This window comes from Cicer arietinum, chromosome 3, assembly GCF_000331145.2.
Source record: "Cicer arietinum cultivar CDC Frontier isolate Library 1 chromosome 3, Cicar.CDCFrontier_v2.0, whole genome shotgun sequence".
Lineage (NCBI taxonomy): Eukaryota > Viridiplantae > Streptophyta > Magnoliopsida > Fabales > Fabaceae > Cicer > Cicer arietinum.
The window spans coordinates 65,559,357-65,574,671 of NC_021162.2; the positions used below are offsets into that span (position 1 = coordinate 65,559,357).

At 27.8% G+C, this 15,315-nt stretch overlaps 2 protein-coding genes across 4 annotated transcripts; one reads left to right on the top strand and one right to left on the bottom strand.

Moving 5' to 3' along the window:
* Positions 1-6,269: 6,269 nt before the first annotated feature.
* Positions 6,270-9,153, top strand: LOC101515409 (ubiquitin-conjugating enzyme E2 22). Of its 3 annotated transcripts, none has more exons than XM_004493222.4 (7): positions 6,270-6,439; positions 7,273-7,359; positions 7,511-7,655; positions 7,752-7,829; positions 8,040-8,152; positions 8,298-8,401; positions 8,562-9,153. In XM_004493222.4, exons 2-7 carry the CDS (start codon positions 7,357-7,359, stop codon positions 8,920-8,922), a joined length of 804 nt encoding a protein of 267 aa, XP_004493279.1. In that variant the 5' UTR covers positions 6,270-6,439; positions 7,273-7,356; the 3' UTR covers positions 8,923-9,153. The 3 variants fall into 3 exon arrangements, with proteins under 3 accessions (XP_004493279.1, XP_027188037.1, XP_027188038.1); XM_027332236.2 differs by lacking the exon at positions 6,270-6,439 and adding an exon at positions 6,459-6,763; XM_027332237.2 differs by lacking the exon at positions 6,270-6,439 and adding an exon at positions 6,580-6,649.
* A 1,983-nt stretch (positions 9,154-11,136) lies between these two features.
* On the bottom strand, positions 11,137-12,868 carry LOC105851808 (calmodulin-like). The gene is made up of 2 exons (XM_012713771.3): positions 12,572-12,868; positions 11,137-11,678 (listed from the first exon to the last, which is right to left on the bottom strand). The coding sequence occupies exons 1-2, from the start codon at positions 12,645-12,647 to the stop codon at positions 11,305-11,307; spliced, it is 450 nt and encodes a 149-aa protein (XP_012569225.1). The 5' UTR covers positions 12,648-12,868; the 3' UTR covers positions 11,137-11,304.
* Between the last annotated feature and the right edge of the window lie 2,447 nt (positions 12,869-15,315).

The window sequence follows — 15,315 nt, forward strand, 5'->3', positions numbered from 1 at the left end:
TTATAAACATGGACAATAAGTTTGTAATTTGAAAATCCAAATTCCCAAATTACAAACCCTAATTTTTCAAACACGTTAAAAATATGGATTCCATAATATATATATCAAAATTCCCAAATTTCCAAATTCCCAAATTACAAACCCTAATTTTTCAAACACGTTAAAAATATGGATTCCATAATATATATATCAAAATTTCCAAATTACAAACCCTAATTTTTCATCATGAATTAAACATGGTAGGCTCTGATACCAATTGTTGGAAAAACCTTAATAACGTTGTGCTCAACAATCCATGTCAATTACATGATGAATAGCCAAAGGCGGAAGCGTACCTGTGGGAATTGCCATTAATGAAATCCTGGGATGATGATGATAGAGCCAATGGGTTGGGTGATCTTCCTCAGCAAAACACCCTGAAGACCTTGCTCTCTTGATGGGGATAGAGAGAACCAGAGAGTTTTCTCCTTTAGGGTTTTGAAACTGAATAGTCTTGTTGTGTTTGCCTTGGGGACCATTACCCCTATATATAACTATTATTAGTTATATCCCAAATTGCAGTATTTCCAATTCAGCCCCTCATTAAATTAGAAACTGCCTGGTATCTACACTATTAATTTTCATAACTATTATGCTCTTTAGCCATAAACTATTATATATTATTTGACCCCTAGTTTATTGGCTAATTATACAATGACCCTAACACACTTTATTAATTAATTACATATGTGACCCATAAATCTTACATAAGATACAATGAAGTTTGAATATAAAATCCTCGAATCAAATACTTGTTTGTTTTACCAATAGACTACAATTTTGAAATTGCAAAATAACTGTTTTTTATTTTTCATAAATTCTCTTCACTAAAAATAATCATGAGTGACTTTGAAATGACATGCATATACACAATTATATTATGATATTATACTATTTTATTGAAACTATTGTATTGTACTTAAATTATTACACACATATATACATAGTGTGTGTCGAGGAAACTAAAATGCAGGTGAAAGGTGGGGTCACTTGCCTCCACCATCCTTAACGTGATCCGTCCATGTGTGTATATATTGCATATGTATTCTAATTCTTAGTAGACTATGGATTGGATCTACTACGTTTCACCTATTTTAGCTTCACTTCAAAGCATGTGATACTATATTTTAAAGTGTGTGATATAATCTTTAAGATAATTTGTATCTCGAAAAAAATAATTAGTTGACAGTAAAGACTAGTATTGCCTTAAATATTTGAAGAAAAATGTATTGATTTTTCATTTTTTTATTCAATTATGTTATTTTTTATAATCTATTTTCATTTACTATTGTAACTTTGGATGTTTGCTAAAAAATTAAGAAGTTAACTATATTTGATATCATATAAATTTATCGAAGGCTTATCAAATTCTACAAATTCTTATGATTTAAAACCCATTAAAATTCAAACTATAAAAATGTTATAAGTCATTAAATTTTTACATTATCTTTTAAAATTCACAAGATTTTTTTATGAAAAATAGTTTTTGAAACTCAATTCAAATACAACTCCTAAATGCAAATAAAATAACAAAATTTAAATGCATTTTTAATTGCTTATTTTGATTGAAACAAAATTTGAGTAATCTATTTCTAAATGCAGGAATTTAATTCCATGGATTCATAATTTTTAAGATTTTTCTTATAATCTAATTTGAAACTTATTTTATAATGTGTCGTATATATTAATGATAAAGAATTATATTTGATGATGTAACATTGAAATTTAAACAAAAATATTGGACTAAAAACCATGTTACAACATTTCTTGTGTTTCATTGATCAAATGTAATTATTATTATTTTTAAATTTATGATATATTTCTAAATTAACAATATCAAATCATTAATTGTAATTTTATATCATCAATAATATGATACATTATACAAATATATTACAAATAAAGTTAAGAAAAAAATTCATAAACTTATAAAACGTGAGAACTAAAATTCCATATTTAGAAAGTGAAGGACTTAAATCTTGTCTTAATTAAAATAGAAAAGATCAATCAACAGATGTTGTTATATTTTACATATATATATATTATATATAATATTTGTTTATTTTTATTTTTTCAAAAATAATTAAAAAAAATTAAAACACTTTTTTAACACAACATATATTTTTACAATTAATTATTTTGAATACTTCATTAACCACTAAAATATATGTTATTAACTACTTTTTTAAAATATATCATATTTATCACTAAAATATATGATATTAATCACTTTAAAGTACTTCTTTAATTACTAAATCACAATATTCTAAAGTTATTAATATCTTTGTAATACTCTAAATTAGTTAATACTTTGCATTTTAATGATTATTAAGTGGTTAATAATTTATATTTTAATGATTAATAAAATATTCATGGTAGTTACTAGTTTAAATTTATATGTTATAAAAAATATCTCAATAATAAAAAAAATTAATTTATATTTGGAAAAAAATTACTATTTGTCATAAAAAATACGGTGAATATTACCTTCGGTGTTTTCTCTGATCAAATACCATTTTTCTAAACTAAAATAAAATAAAACAATTATAAACTGGCATAACTAACGGCTAGTTGGGGAGGAGAAAGCGACAGCGCAACGGTTACCACCCGCTGCCAACCAGCACCTCGGACTCCAGCCTATGCTCTTCTATTACTTTTTTGTTTTTTGAAATTATTAATTTAAATCAAGAGTATATTATTATGTACCCTCCAAGTTAAATTATATAAAACAATTAATCATTTAAAAATTAATATATTTAATACATTAGATTTTTAATTATTATTTTTACTTAAATTTTTTTAAAAATAATATAATATTAATATTCAGAATAAAATTAATTCAATTATTAGATGAATAGTGTTTGGTGGACTCACTTCTACGAGTCCATTTACCAAACACCATCACAGATTACATTTGCATTTTGTATTTTGCGGTGTGATTTTTTTTTGACAAAATCTTATAAAAAATACTAATTTCTCAATTTTGAAATATTTCTCACCCTCCTAACACCTAAATTCAGCATTTATTTTTTACTCGACTGAGAAAGGCCATTAGCTCATGTAATAAGTTAACAAGAATAATAATGAGAAGTATAAAAAAAAAAATTCATTTCAAAACTCTTAAAATCATTTAACCTTAGTTCAATAATATATATTCTTAATGTTGTTGGTGGTCTAAAATTTAGACATTTCAAACGGATCTACAAATTTTAATCAGTAGAGAATATATATTTTAAAGCATAAATATATAAATATTTGATTTTTATATTTTAAAAATATCAAATGATTTTATCATTTTCAATAGTAATAAATTAAAATAGAAAAATCGAGTATGCATTGTAAAATAATATTACACTAATATTTGATAGGAACCATGCATTTTGTCAAATCATCTTATTATTCACTCATTTTAATAGTGTGACATAGAAAAATAGACAAATTATATTAAGTATCAATATAAAACTAATTTACATGAGTCGTACATATCCATTAAACTTATAAAAATATCACTTTCTATATAAATAAATGTTAAATATTTTTATGTTTTTAGTTCTTATAAACAAATGACCTTTAAAGTTTAATATTTATAAAAATTAATTAACTTTTTAGTTTCTATTTTAATTTTATAGAGAGATTTTATAATGATTAAAAATATCAACTTTTACGAAAAAAAATTTTATAGAAATTAAAAGTAAATAATTTTTTTGAAGAATTAAAAAAAATGGTTTTTTTTTTGTAGAAATAAAAAGTAACTATTATGAACTTTATGAATAATCAATCAATAAATTATTTAACAATGATTTTGTGTGAAAATTGTCTATTAGTGAAATTCTTCTCTCTCTATGTGTGGTGTTTTTATTTTTATTTTTATATGGTGTAAATAAATAATAATATATAAAAAAAATTCCCAACTAATCTAAGTGAGGGCTTCTAAATGCATAGGTTGCAAGATGGAACCGTCCTTTATTTTTTATTTTTTAATGTTTCTTTAACTCTCCTACAAGTAGTGTGAGAATAGAAATTGACTATGTTGGATAAAGAAATTAGTTATATTTATGGCTAAATTATATTTGTTCGTTAACTTAATTTCAGTTAATGTTTTAGTTTTTTTATTTATTTAATTCTTTATTTTAATATTAAGTGATAATTTGATATTTTATGTTTTAAAATGTCAATAATGTTATCATTTTTTTTATAAAAATTCAAAAAAATAATCAAAATTTTCAAACAAAACCCATAAAATTAATAATCATCTTCAATATAATGCAAATTTCATCAAATTCATAACTCAAATATTTAAATAAACTCATATTTTCATCTCTAACAACATCAAATAAAGAATCAAAATATGAGTTTATTTGAATATTTAAGTTATGAATTTGATTAAATTTACATTTTATTGAAGATGATAATGAATTTTATAGGCTTTGTTTGAAAATTTTAATGATTTTTTTGAATTTTTGTAAAAAAAAAGAACAACAATGTTGACATTTTAAAACTTAAAATATCAAATTATTACTTAAAATTAAAATAAAAGACTATTTCAAATAAAAAAGACTAAAACGTTAAGTTGAGGGAACACAAATGTAATTTAGTCTACATTTATTATTAGTTAGTTGATTTAATTTATCTTTTAGTCGAGGTTCACTTAATTTATCAATGCAAACTCCGTACCATATTTTAATTTTTTTTTTCTTCAACGAGTTCAATCAAAAAATGTAATATAATATAAGAGATAAGTATTAATTCCGCTACTTTATTTTAAGAGTATATTTTTGGTAATTCATCTTTCTGTTTCTTCTCTTATTCACATTCCCCACTTCTCTTGTCGATCAATTAAGAAGATGGCAATGGGTTGCTCCAGCAACAACTATGGAGAAGCTAGAAAATAAAGACTTTGGTGAGATATGCAGACATCCAAATCAGAAAAGAAGGAGATAATACTTTGGTGAAAGATTTAAATATGCACACATCCAAAACAACAAAATAATCAATTGTTCAACAAAATAGAGAATCAAGAACAGCAAATTTATCATTTTTCGACAAGAAAAAAAAATTAAAGTTAAAAAAGTTGTATCAATTTCAAAGTGTCTGGAATTGCATAAAAACAAAATTATCTAGCAGTTAGCTTCTATGATAAAGATAATGAATAGTTAACTACAAATATTTTCTTTTTTTAGTTTAATTAACATTTTCACTTCTATTCATAAAGATAATAAATAATTAAATATATTTCAAATTCTTTTAGCTTATATACTTTCAATGTTGTCATATTTTTTATATCAATGTTTTTTAGCGTTATTTATATTTTTTAAGTTGAAAGTGTAATAAATATGTTATAATTTGAAGAGACATTATATAAATACGTTTGTTATACATCTTATAAGTTAGTTACTTAAACACGTTAGTTATAACAATTTTCATACTATATTTTTCTATACTTTTTTTTTCATCATTAATGACTATATAGTTGTATGAAAAATTATAATATGGGGTCTAAGTCTTTAGTTCATTATTATGTTCAATGTTCTCTCAACTCCCAAATAAATTATGATAGAATCTAACTTAGCTTAATAAGATAATACAAGGATATGAACTCGTTAATAACAAATTATAATATCAAAAATATTTTTAATCATATTTTAAAGTCAGAGAACGTGTTTTTTTAGTTGGTAAAAGAAACTCATTCTAATTTAGATTTTTAATATTAATTAGTACATATAACTTAATTTTAAAATAAAAAGTAACGTTTCAAAATTCATTTTGTTTTATATTCTTATAATTTTTTTAAGTAACTCTTTTTAAATTTTAAATTTATCTTTATATAGCTAATTTAAAGTTTCCAATTAAAATGAAAACCTATTAAATATTTCTATATGTCTTTTTGGTACAGAATCTTTTTATTTATCTCTTTCCTCAAATAAAATAATTAAAAAATTACTACTACTGTTTTTCAAATCAAATTACTATACCGTTAATCTGTCGCAATCACGTGCATGTGCAGCCACGCTATAGCAAAGCGCGTGGCGTATTTTACCATGTAAGGGAGACACGAAGAATCCAACGTCTATAATCCTGGGCTACCAACGCGTCATTTCAAAATCGTAATCAGTAAACCTAATTCCTCATTAAGAAATTAATCGATTAATTAATCTATCCATCCAAATCAATAAACATATTCACTAATTAAATACAATTAATTAATCAATGGCGTCTCAATTTTCATCCCTACCTTACGAATAAATATTAAATTTATTTATGTGCCCTCTAATTTTCCACCAATCAATCATTCATTCATTGAGGGATCGCGCTCTCGCTCTTTCTCTCACTACCCCTTTCTCTCTCTCTCTCTCTCTCTCTCTCTTCTTGCACCCACGAAACTTCTTCTCTTCTGTGAAAGGTGATTCCTCATCTGTGTTGTGTGGAGTTCAATCATTTCAATTTCATTTTACTTTTGTGGTTTTTTTTACATTTTGTTTCTTACTTGTTGAATTAGAGCAAGGTGGCTCCTTTTTTCAAAATTGGTGTTGAATTTGAGATTTCGATTCTACCTTAGATTTTTCTTTTTCTGTGTCGTGCCTTGTGAAAAATGCTTTATTCAATCTGATTGGTAATTTTCTTTTGGGGTCTGGTTTCTTTCGTGTTGGATTAGGAATATTTAGATTGTGGGGTTTCCATTTTTCCCATTAGGGTTTTGCCCTCGTGATCGAGTTTCAAAAAAGAGGTTTTTTTCTTTCAATTTATAATAAAGTCTCTTTCTTCATTTGTGTGGTCTGAAATTTTATAGTTTATGTATGTTGTTGTGCGTATATGAAAAGTTTTGTTATAAATGAGATAAATTCAGGTTCATAAGCTCTATGTGAGTTCCTTTTTCTGTATACCTTCTTTTGGTTTGATAATTTGTTTTATGTGGTGCTTCTTATGGTAGGGTTATACTTCTAAAGCAGATTGGGTATACCAAAATTCTAACTTTTTGTTTTGTGGTTGTAGAAGTGTCTTCAAACTGGCTTAACTTTTGATGTTATGATTATTTGAGTTTTGTTGGTTTTTCTCTTTGAGATTCTTGATTTGTTTTATGATTAATTGTGAATGGAGATTTTACATCCCACATTTCCTCGTACTTCAGATTCTAGTATAGTTTCTTGTCTGAATCCCATGATTGTGCAGTCATAATTGAGATGCACGAATTTCTTGTGGAGCCATTGACTTTATTGCATCTTTTGTTCTGAGCAGAAAATTTGTGAACTCTGAATTAGTTTGGAACCTCCTCACTTCTCAGTGACAAAATTAAACAGAGAGGGTGCCCTTGTGCTGCTGATGGTAAGCATTTCTTACAGGATTCATGCTATCTTTTTACAGATCACGTTTCATATGCCAATTTTATATGCGATAGATTTGTCATTGTTGTTTGATTCCATTTTGGTTGTTTATCGACAAGTTCTTACATTGTAGTATGGTGCTTTTGTTTCAGGCCACTAATGAAAATCTTCCACCTAATGTTATAAAGCAACTTGCCAAGGAGTTGAAAAATCTTGACGAAACCCCTCCCGAGGGCATTAAAGTAGTGGTTAATGATGATGACTTCTCAACAATATATGCCGACATAGATGGCCCAGGCAAGTAACTTCTTTTTTAAATGTAACGATGAGCGTTACGTAAAGAGCTCATTTATGTGAAGAGCTCAAGCTGAAATTGTGCTATGTGTTTTGCAGCTGGGACTCCTTATGAGAATGGCATTTTCCGCATGAAGTTGCAACTGTCCCGCGATTTTCCACATTCTCCTCCTAAAGGTGTGTTTTAGACTTACATTCTACAATATTGTTGGTATTTCTCCTTTGCAATTTTGAATTGTTGTTTTTGTTGATCAGTTTTACGTGATGAAATTTTTTGTTTACTGAGTCCATAAAATTATTGCTTAATGAAGCTAGAAATAATCTAGTATATTCATGTTTTTTCGTTCTTTTAACTAACTTGCGAAGCCATTGAATTTAATGTTGCAGGATTTTTCCTTACCAAGATTTTCCATCCAAATATCGCATCCAATGGAGAGATTTGTGTTAACACACTTAAAAAGGATTGGAATCCTAGCCTTGGGTTACGACATGTTCTTATCGTAAGTCTTTTGGCTGTCCTAGAAATTAAAATCTTTTTTCTCCCCTTTTACCGTTTACTACAGGAGAGTTTTTTAAATACTCATGATTTATTGAATTTAGTTCTGGTTGATTTGACTTTGTATATTGACTCCCATAATCAAACAGGTTGTTAGGTGTTTATTGATTGAACCGTTTCCAGAATCAGCTCTAAATGAACAGGCTGGCAAACTATTGCTCGAAAATTATGAGGAGTATGCTAGACATGCCAGGTGAGTTATGCCAATGGTGCTGCTCAGGTGTTTTTATTTATGGCTTTCATAAATTTTCTTTAGTTAAAAATTGTTTCATGCTAGTTTTCTACAGATCGGATTCGTTAGATGTGTTCCCACCTTGTGCATGTAATTGATGTGCTTTAGTTGTGACATGTAGGCTTTACACTGGAATACACGCAAAAGCAAAGCCCAAATTCAAAAGCGGGGCTATAACCGAATCAACTACCGCTTTAAATGTTGATCAGACGAACACCTCGGTGCTTAATGCTGACATCAAAACCACACCAGCAAGCGCTGCTTTGCCATTACCATTGTCATTGCCCTCAACCACTGCAGCTAGAGGAGCTAGTCAGGATCAGGTGGTGGGTGTTCTGACCGAGTCATCTGTTAATGTTTCTACCGCTGCGGCGGTAGTTTCTGCTGCTTCTGCACCACAAAAGAAAGAAGTTGGAACTGCTAAAGCTCAGGCAGACAAGAAGAAGTTAGATGCTAGAAAGAAAAGTTTGAAAAGATTGTGATAAAGTTGTTCAATAAATCAAACTTTTCTTATTTGTGTCTTAGTTTTGCAATTTGATAGAAAAAAAAAGAGAGAGGAGGGGGCAGGGAAATGTGGAAAAATGGGTTCAAAATTTGGCTTATGATATGGGTAATTTCCAATTTCCAATGAGAGTAATAGGGTGAAATTGAACTACCTATTGTGTACTATTGTTCTTATGGGGAAAGAAGACTCACCCTTGTTTTTATTATTATTATTTTGTTTTTTCTTTTTCAAATTGACATCTATAAGTTGGTGTCCTTTACTGTTTGATTACTTAGCCTCTAATATTACTCACATCACATCCTACACTAGTTAGTGAATCATATTCATTGGGAACGAACTCTACGCCATTAACTTGTATTTTTCCTCTGTCCTTGTAATGGTTAGATGATACATCAATCCCTTGGGGATTTAGACTAAACTTCAAATCTTGTAGGGTGTATTTGTGCATGACTACACCTCAAGCGATGCAGACACTTTTTGGCCATTAATTTTGTGATCACACAGTTCAAATTACTTCTTTTCACATGGATGTGCACTTAAATTCCTTGATCTATTTAATACATCAATTGCTTTATTTTCTTCAACTTCACGAGGAAATAAGTAAGATTACAAACTTTTTGTGTGGTTGCAAAAACTGTGTCAACAACAAATGGTACAACCTAAAACTCCAAACAAATTGCACAGAAAAACATATGGGTGATTAATTCAAAGTATTCGATGGAGATTGATTCAATCTTTAATTATTATGTTGGAAATGGTGGTTAGTACACATTCAACCAAGTGAGAGCCGCTTACATATGAATTATATAGATAATTAATTATCTTAAAAAATTGAAAATATTAGATATTTAGATTATACAGATAGCATAATAAAAAATAATACCTACAAATTAGGAATCTAAGAGTATGTTTTGGAGAGTTGAGTCCATATATTAACATATTTGAGATTTAAAAAAATTGAAGGAATGACATAATAGACAATCGTATAATATTTCAATCTCTTTTTTAATCGATTTAAAAAAATATTTTTTAATTTCTTCAATTAAAAAATGAAAAATAAACATTCATGTTCTTTTTTTCTCCAAAATCCAACTCTCAATCTAAACTGTTTAACAATCAAACCAATAATTTATTAAAGTTTGCCTATAAAAAAAACATACCGATTCTCCTTATTAATAGAGTCCATTTAATTAAAAGTGAAAAAGAAGAACCAAAAGTGAATATAAAAAAAAAACTCATTAATTCAGCTAAAATTACCCTAAAGATTCCAAAAGCTGCCCCTGAATAATGTTACAGTTAAAATGACCCAACCTTGCACTCAAGGATTCTCTATACATATATGTTATTGTTACTTTCCAACAACACCAATATGTGGTGAATTCCTGTTCTGGGATGCCATATCTATCCAACGTGTCTGCTGAGTTGTGTGAATTTGATTTCACATAACATAGCGCTCCACATCCAAAACTCACACCCCAATCATACATCCACACTTCCCTCGTGCTTTTTCTTGTGCCAAATTGAATTTTCACACTTACCTTGTCTTTATATAACACCATAGACTCTCTTCCTAGCTACTCAAACATCTCACACACATACACCACTAGTATCTTACATTCTTCTCTGTTAGTTCCAATTCACAACATTAGATTTTGCTCTTCTTGTTGTATTACTTTACTATCTTCAAAAATGTCATTCACTTCCAATTTGAATGTTGTTCTTGGATGTGACTACACTCTTGCAACTTGCATTGAAAGGGATACAAATTATGATTTTGTGCTGGTTGAAATCACGGAAGGAGACGATGACGATGATGGTGGTTATGACTATGCTCCAGCAGCATAAACTCTAATTGGTAGGTTACTAGTTACACCAACACAATACTGATATATGTAGTTACTTCGGATATCTATGTGTTAGTGTCGTATCTGGTGTTAGTGCTTAATAGCTTCTTAGTACAATCTAACCAATTATTAGTGCTCTTTTGAGCAACTTTTGGTTATTATGCAGAATGAAAGACAACTATGAATGTAAGCTAATGAGAAATGTAGTTTATCATTTAACTTTTATGTCATCAAGTACCATTTCATAATCTTTGAACTAGTGACATCACTAATCAAATTGTCAAATGTAACAAACTATTTAATAATTAAAACAGAACTAATATCATAAGATAAGAGTACTTGTTGCATTGAAGCAGGTCAAATAATTCTTATATATTATTATCCACTATCATCAACCTCACAATCTAATATATTCATACAATGATATATATTGCTGAATATATAAATGAATGAGGATAGTATTAATTAAAGGTTATATATAGTGTAGTAATATATGGTTTGGTTTTGGTATTTATTCACTTGGCCATCATGACCTTAACAAATTCATCATAATTAATTTGACCATCACCATCAACATCAGCCTCACGAATCATCTCATCAACTTCTTCATCAGTAAGTTTCTCACCGAGGTTGGTCATTACATGGCGAAGTTCAGCAGCAGAAATGAATCCATTCTGATCTTTGTCGAATACTCTGAATGCTTCTTTCAGCTCTTCTTCTGAATCTGTGTCCTTCATTTTCCTAGCCATAAGGTTGAGAAATTCGGGGAAGTCGATGGTGCCATTACCGTCTGCATCTACTTCGTTTATCATGTCTTGTAGCTCTGCCTCTGTTGGATTCTGGCCTAATGACCTCATCACTGTTCCAAGCTCCTTTGTTGTGATGGAACCTGCAAAGTTGTAGAATACCATTCATGTATGAAGAAATCAACAAAGGTTCAAAATTTTCACATATTTAAGTTTGAGGCAATGCAAATTATAAGTTAGTTTTCTAGAGTTAAAGTTAAGGCTCAATGCGAATTTTAAAGTCTACTCAAAATTCAGTAGAGTGTGTTATTTGAGCATTCGAGTCATGCTTTAGATATCTGATACTGAGCGTGAGAGAGATTTGTTGAGGTCTCACATTGAAATATTGAAAGTGATATGACCTAAAAATTTGAAAACATCACTCGTCATACACGCAAATTTTATTGAATTGTGTATCGTCCAACCCAAAATTCTTAGAGCAAATGCTTCTGCGATCGCAATTTGAGACCTTTTTCATAAGGCATACATACAAACTCTTTCTCATGTTGATTGTCAAGGTTTTAAATTTGGAGTATGCAATTATAATCATGGTCAATTTTGTTGTAATATGCAATTGCAATTACAAAGGAAAGGGTTCAAATTCTTGTAACATACTTTCTTTGTTTCAAATTAATAAAAACTAAACTTTCAAGACTGTTGCTTTTAAAATAATCACAATTATCATATTAGCAAGACATGGAATTCTTTTCATTGCAATCATATTCTATTTAAAATAATTTTATCATGTGAAACAAAAAATGTATCATAAGATAGACAAAAATATGTTGTTTCCTTTTAATATTTTCTTGAGACAAGAATACTAGAAGTAGAAAAGCATAAAAAACTTAATAACATAGAAACTATCTTAAGCAACAACAATAGTAATTAATAACTAAAAACAAGAGGGGTTATGGGAATGAAAAAATAAACATGACCATGATAATGGAATAAAATGTGAAAGGAAAAATAAAAGGACAAAAGATAGATTAAAACAAACCATCTCCATCTTTATCAAACAAGCTAAAAGCTTCCTTGAATTCAGAGATCTGATCATCTGTGAGTTGATCTGCCATTGTTATGTATTGCTCTTTTCTTTCTTTCTTTCTATGAATAATTGATTATTTCTTTGTGCTTTTCTGAAGAAAGAGAGAGAAACAAGAAACTGAACAAACACACACACCTTTCAATCTTGTTCCGACAAAACCTCCCCTTCTTAAAATCTATGCCATCAAACACAAACACCACTCTTTTTTCTTTACCATAAATAAATATTTTCTTGTTTCCTCTTTTATCTAATTTCACCCTATTATTCTAAACAACCTTTAAAACTTGTCACAGATATTTAACTAACCACGTTACCATTAAGCCCCTTATTATGTGACTATGTGAGGAATTTTTCATTGAAATATTTTAGGCCTAGTAGATAGGTCTATTTAATTAAATATTAATAAATTTTATATTATTATTATTATAATAAGTTTTATTTTTTGGGTTAAATAATAAATTTGTCAATATTTTTTGTAATTTAACTATACTGTTCTGTTATGTATCAAAGTTTGGAATATTTAAGAAATTTGTTTGTTTAAGATTTTATAAAAATCATTCTGCTTTTATATTTTAAAAAATAATTTTTATGATGGTTTACTTAAAAATAGTATAAATAGTTTTACTCTTTTATTACCAATTAAAAAAATAATAATTTTGACGATCAATTACTTAAATAGTTTAACATAACAAAAATCACATTTTTTAAAAAGATATTTTAAAATAATTTTAATGAAAAGATTCTCAAAATAAATTTTCATTTTAATCATTTTAAAAAAATTTATTATTATAAAAAATTGTAACAAATAGATGAGATATTTAAAATGATATTTTAAGATAAACAATTTAAATCAATTTTTTTAAGCTTTATTTTTAATTTTTTATAAAGATTATAACAATAAAATACTATAAGAATCATTTAAAAAAAATCTTAAGCAAACGAGCCCTTGATTTTAAAATATAATTGAAATATGATGTATAATGTTAGATACTCTAAAAAATCATGTTATATATCAAAATAAAATTTGAACTTATTGTCATGTTAACTTGTTTGTTTATTTACAAAACACTAATGATGTGTCGTGTAGATTTTCATGAAATAATATTGAAGTAAACTTTTAAATAAGCTTTCGAACCTTGTCAGATTTTAAAAAAGGTCAAACCAAACTTTAAATATAAACATTTGACATATAACATATTAGACTTGGATCTAATATTATTAGTATAAGTCACATTGAAAAATCTAATTCGGCCTAGCCAACATAAAATGTTAAAGAACTTAATCTTTTGATATTTATAATTAATTATGGGTGTGACTTTGAAGATAATTATAATAAAAGACCAATAATTTTAATAATTTAACAATTGAGATTGACCAACCACATAAAATATAACACTCTAATCCAATTATCTATAGATGTTTACATTTTTAATTGTTGATGTTAAAAGTGGTACTCAATTAAGAAACCAAACTATTTTTGGGTAGTTAAATTAGTTAGTTGTAACTACTTGTAACTACTTTAGTTAGTTAGTTTGTTACTCCAAAATTGTAAACTAACTGTATATAAGCAAAAGTAAGACTGACAAAAACAAGTGAAAGAGATTTCATAGTGATTGAATGCAAAGCTGTAGTTTTTCCCTAAATTGTGAAAAACTGGCAGCATAAGTGCATATCTTGGTAATCGTTTTCATATAATCATAAGTGATAATTCAAGTCCGATTCAGTCCCCAGACGTAGGAGTTAATATCTGAACTGGGTTAACAAGTGTGTGTTCATTTTAGCATTACAAGTTCCAAATTCTGCTTAAAACCGATCATTCTCCGTTTCAGTCAGAAAACGAAGAACGTTCTTGACATTGAGCTGATCAATCTCCGTTTTATGTTTCAATCATTCTCCATTTTTCTGGACAAAACCAAAAATGGTCTTGGTTTAATTACTCATTGATCTCCATTTTTCACAACAGTTGAGATATTTTAATTTTAGGAAGAAATATGCAAAAGTGACTCTATGTTGAGATATCAGTGTGTAACCATGTCATGCAGACAATAGAAGAAAAAAAAAATCCTTAAATTGGAAAAAGTAACAGTGTCGTGTCTTGAAGAAGTAAAAAAAAAAAAAATTGACGACAACAAGAGAGGAAAAGAAGGAAATTGACTTCAGGAGGTAATAAGTGTATAACAAACTTGTTTCGTTTGGTCTACTATTTAAGTATGTTGCTTCTACTACTAACTTTGTTATTTTAATATACAATGTTAGTAGTTTTACCTTCTTTGAGAGTTATTTTAAAATATCCATTTTAGTGGAATGTTATTTGTTTGATTTCTAACTTTTGGTGATGACTATTGTGGATTGATATTCCCTAGGGGTGTACCCATACCCATTAAATATTATCAGAAGGTTTTATTGAACTATGTCCTGTGGTTTTTATTATCTCATTTTGAAAGAAGTTTTCCACATTAAAAATTATATTTGTGTGATATTTAATTTTCTGTTAATTGTTGTTCTGTAGAATTGCATTTTTCTATGTTGGTCATTTATTTGCATAAGTGAGGGCAAAAATATTCCGTATTAATGAATTATTTATCTTTGGTTTTTTCCAACAAAGTGGTATCATAGCTGGATTATTTTGGTTTATGAATTTAAATGGAGGAGAAAAATAAAAGTCTGAATATGATTAAGCTCAACTATTGTAATTA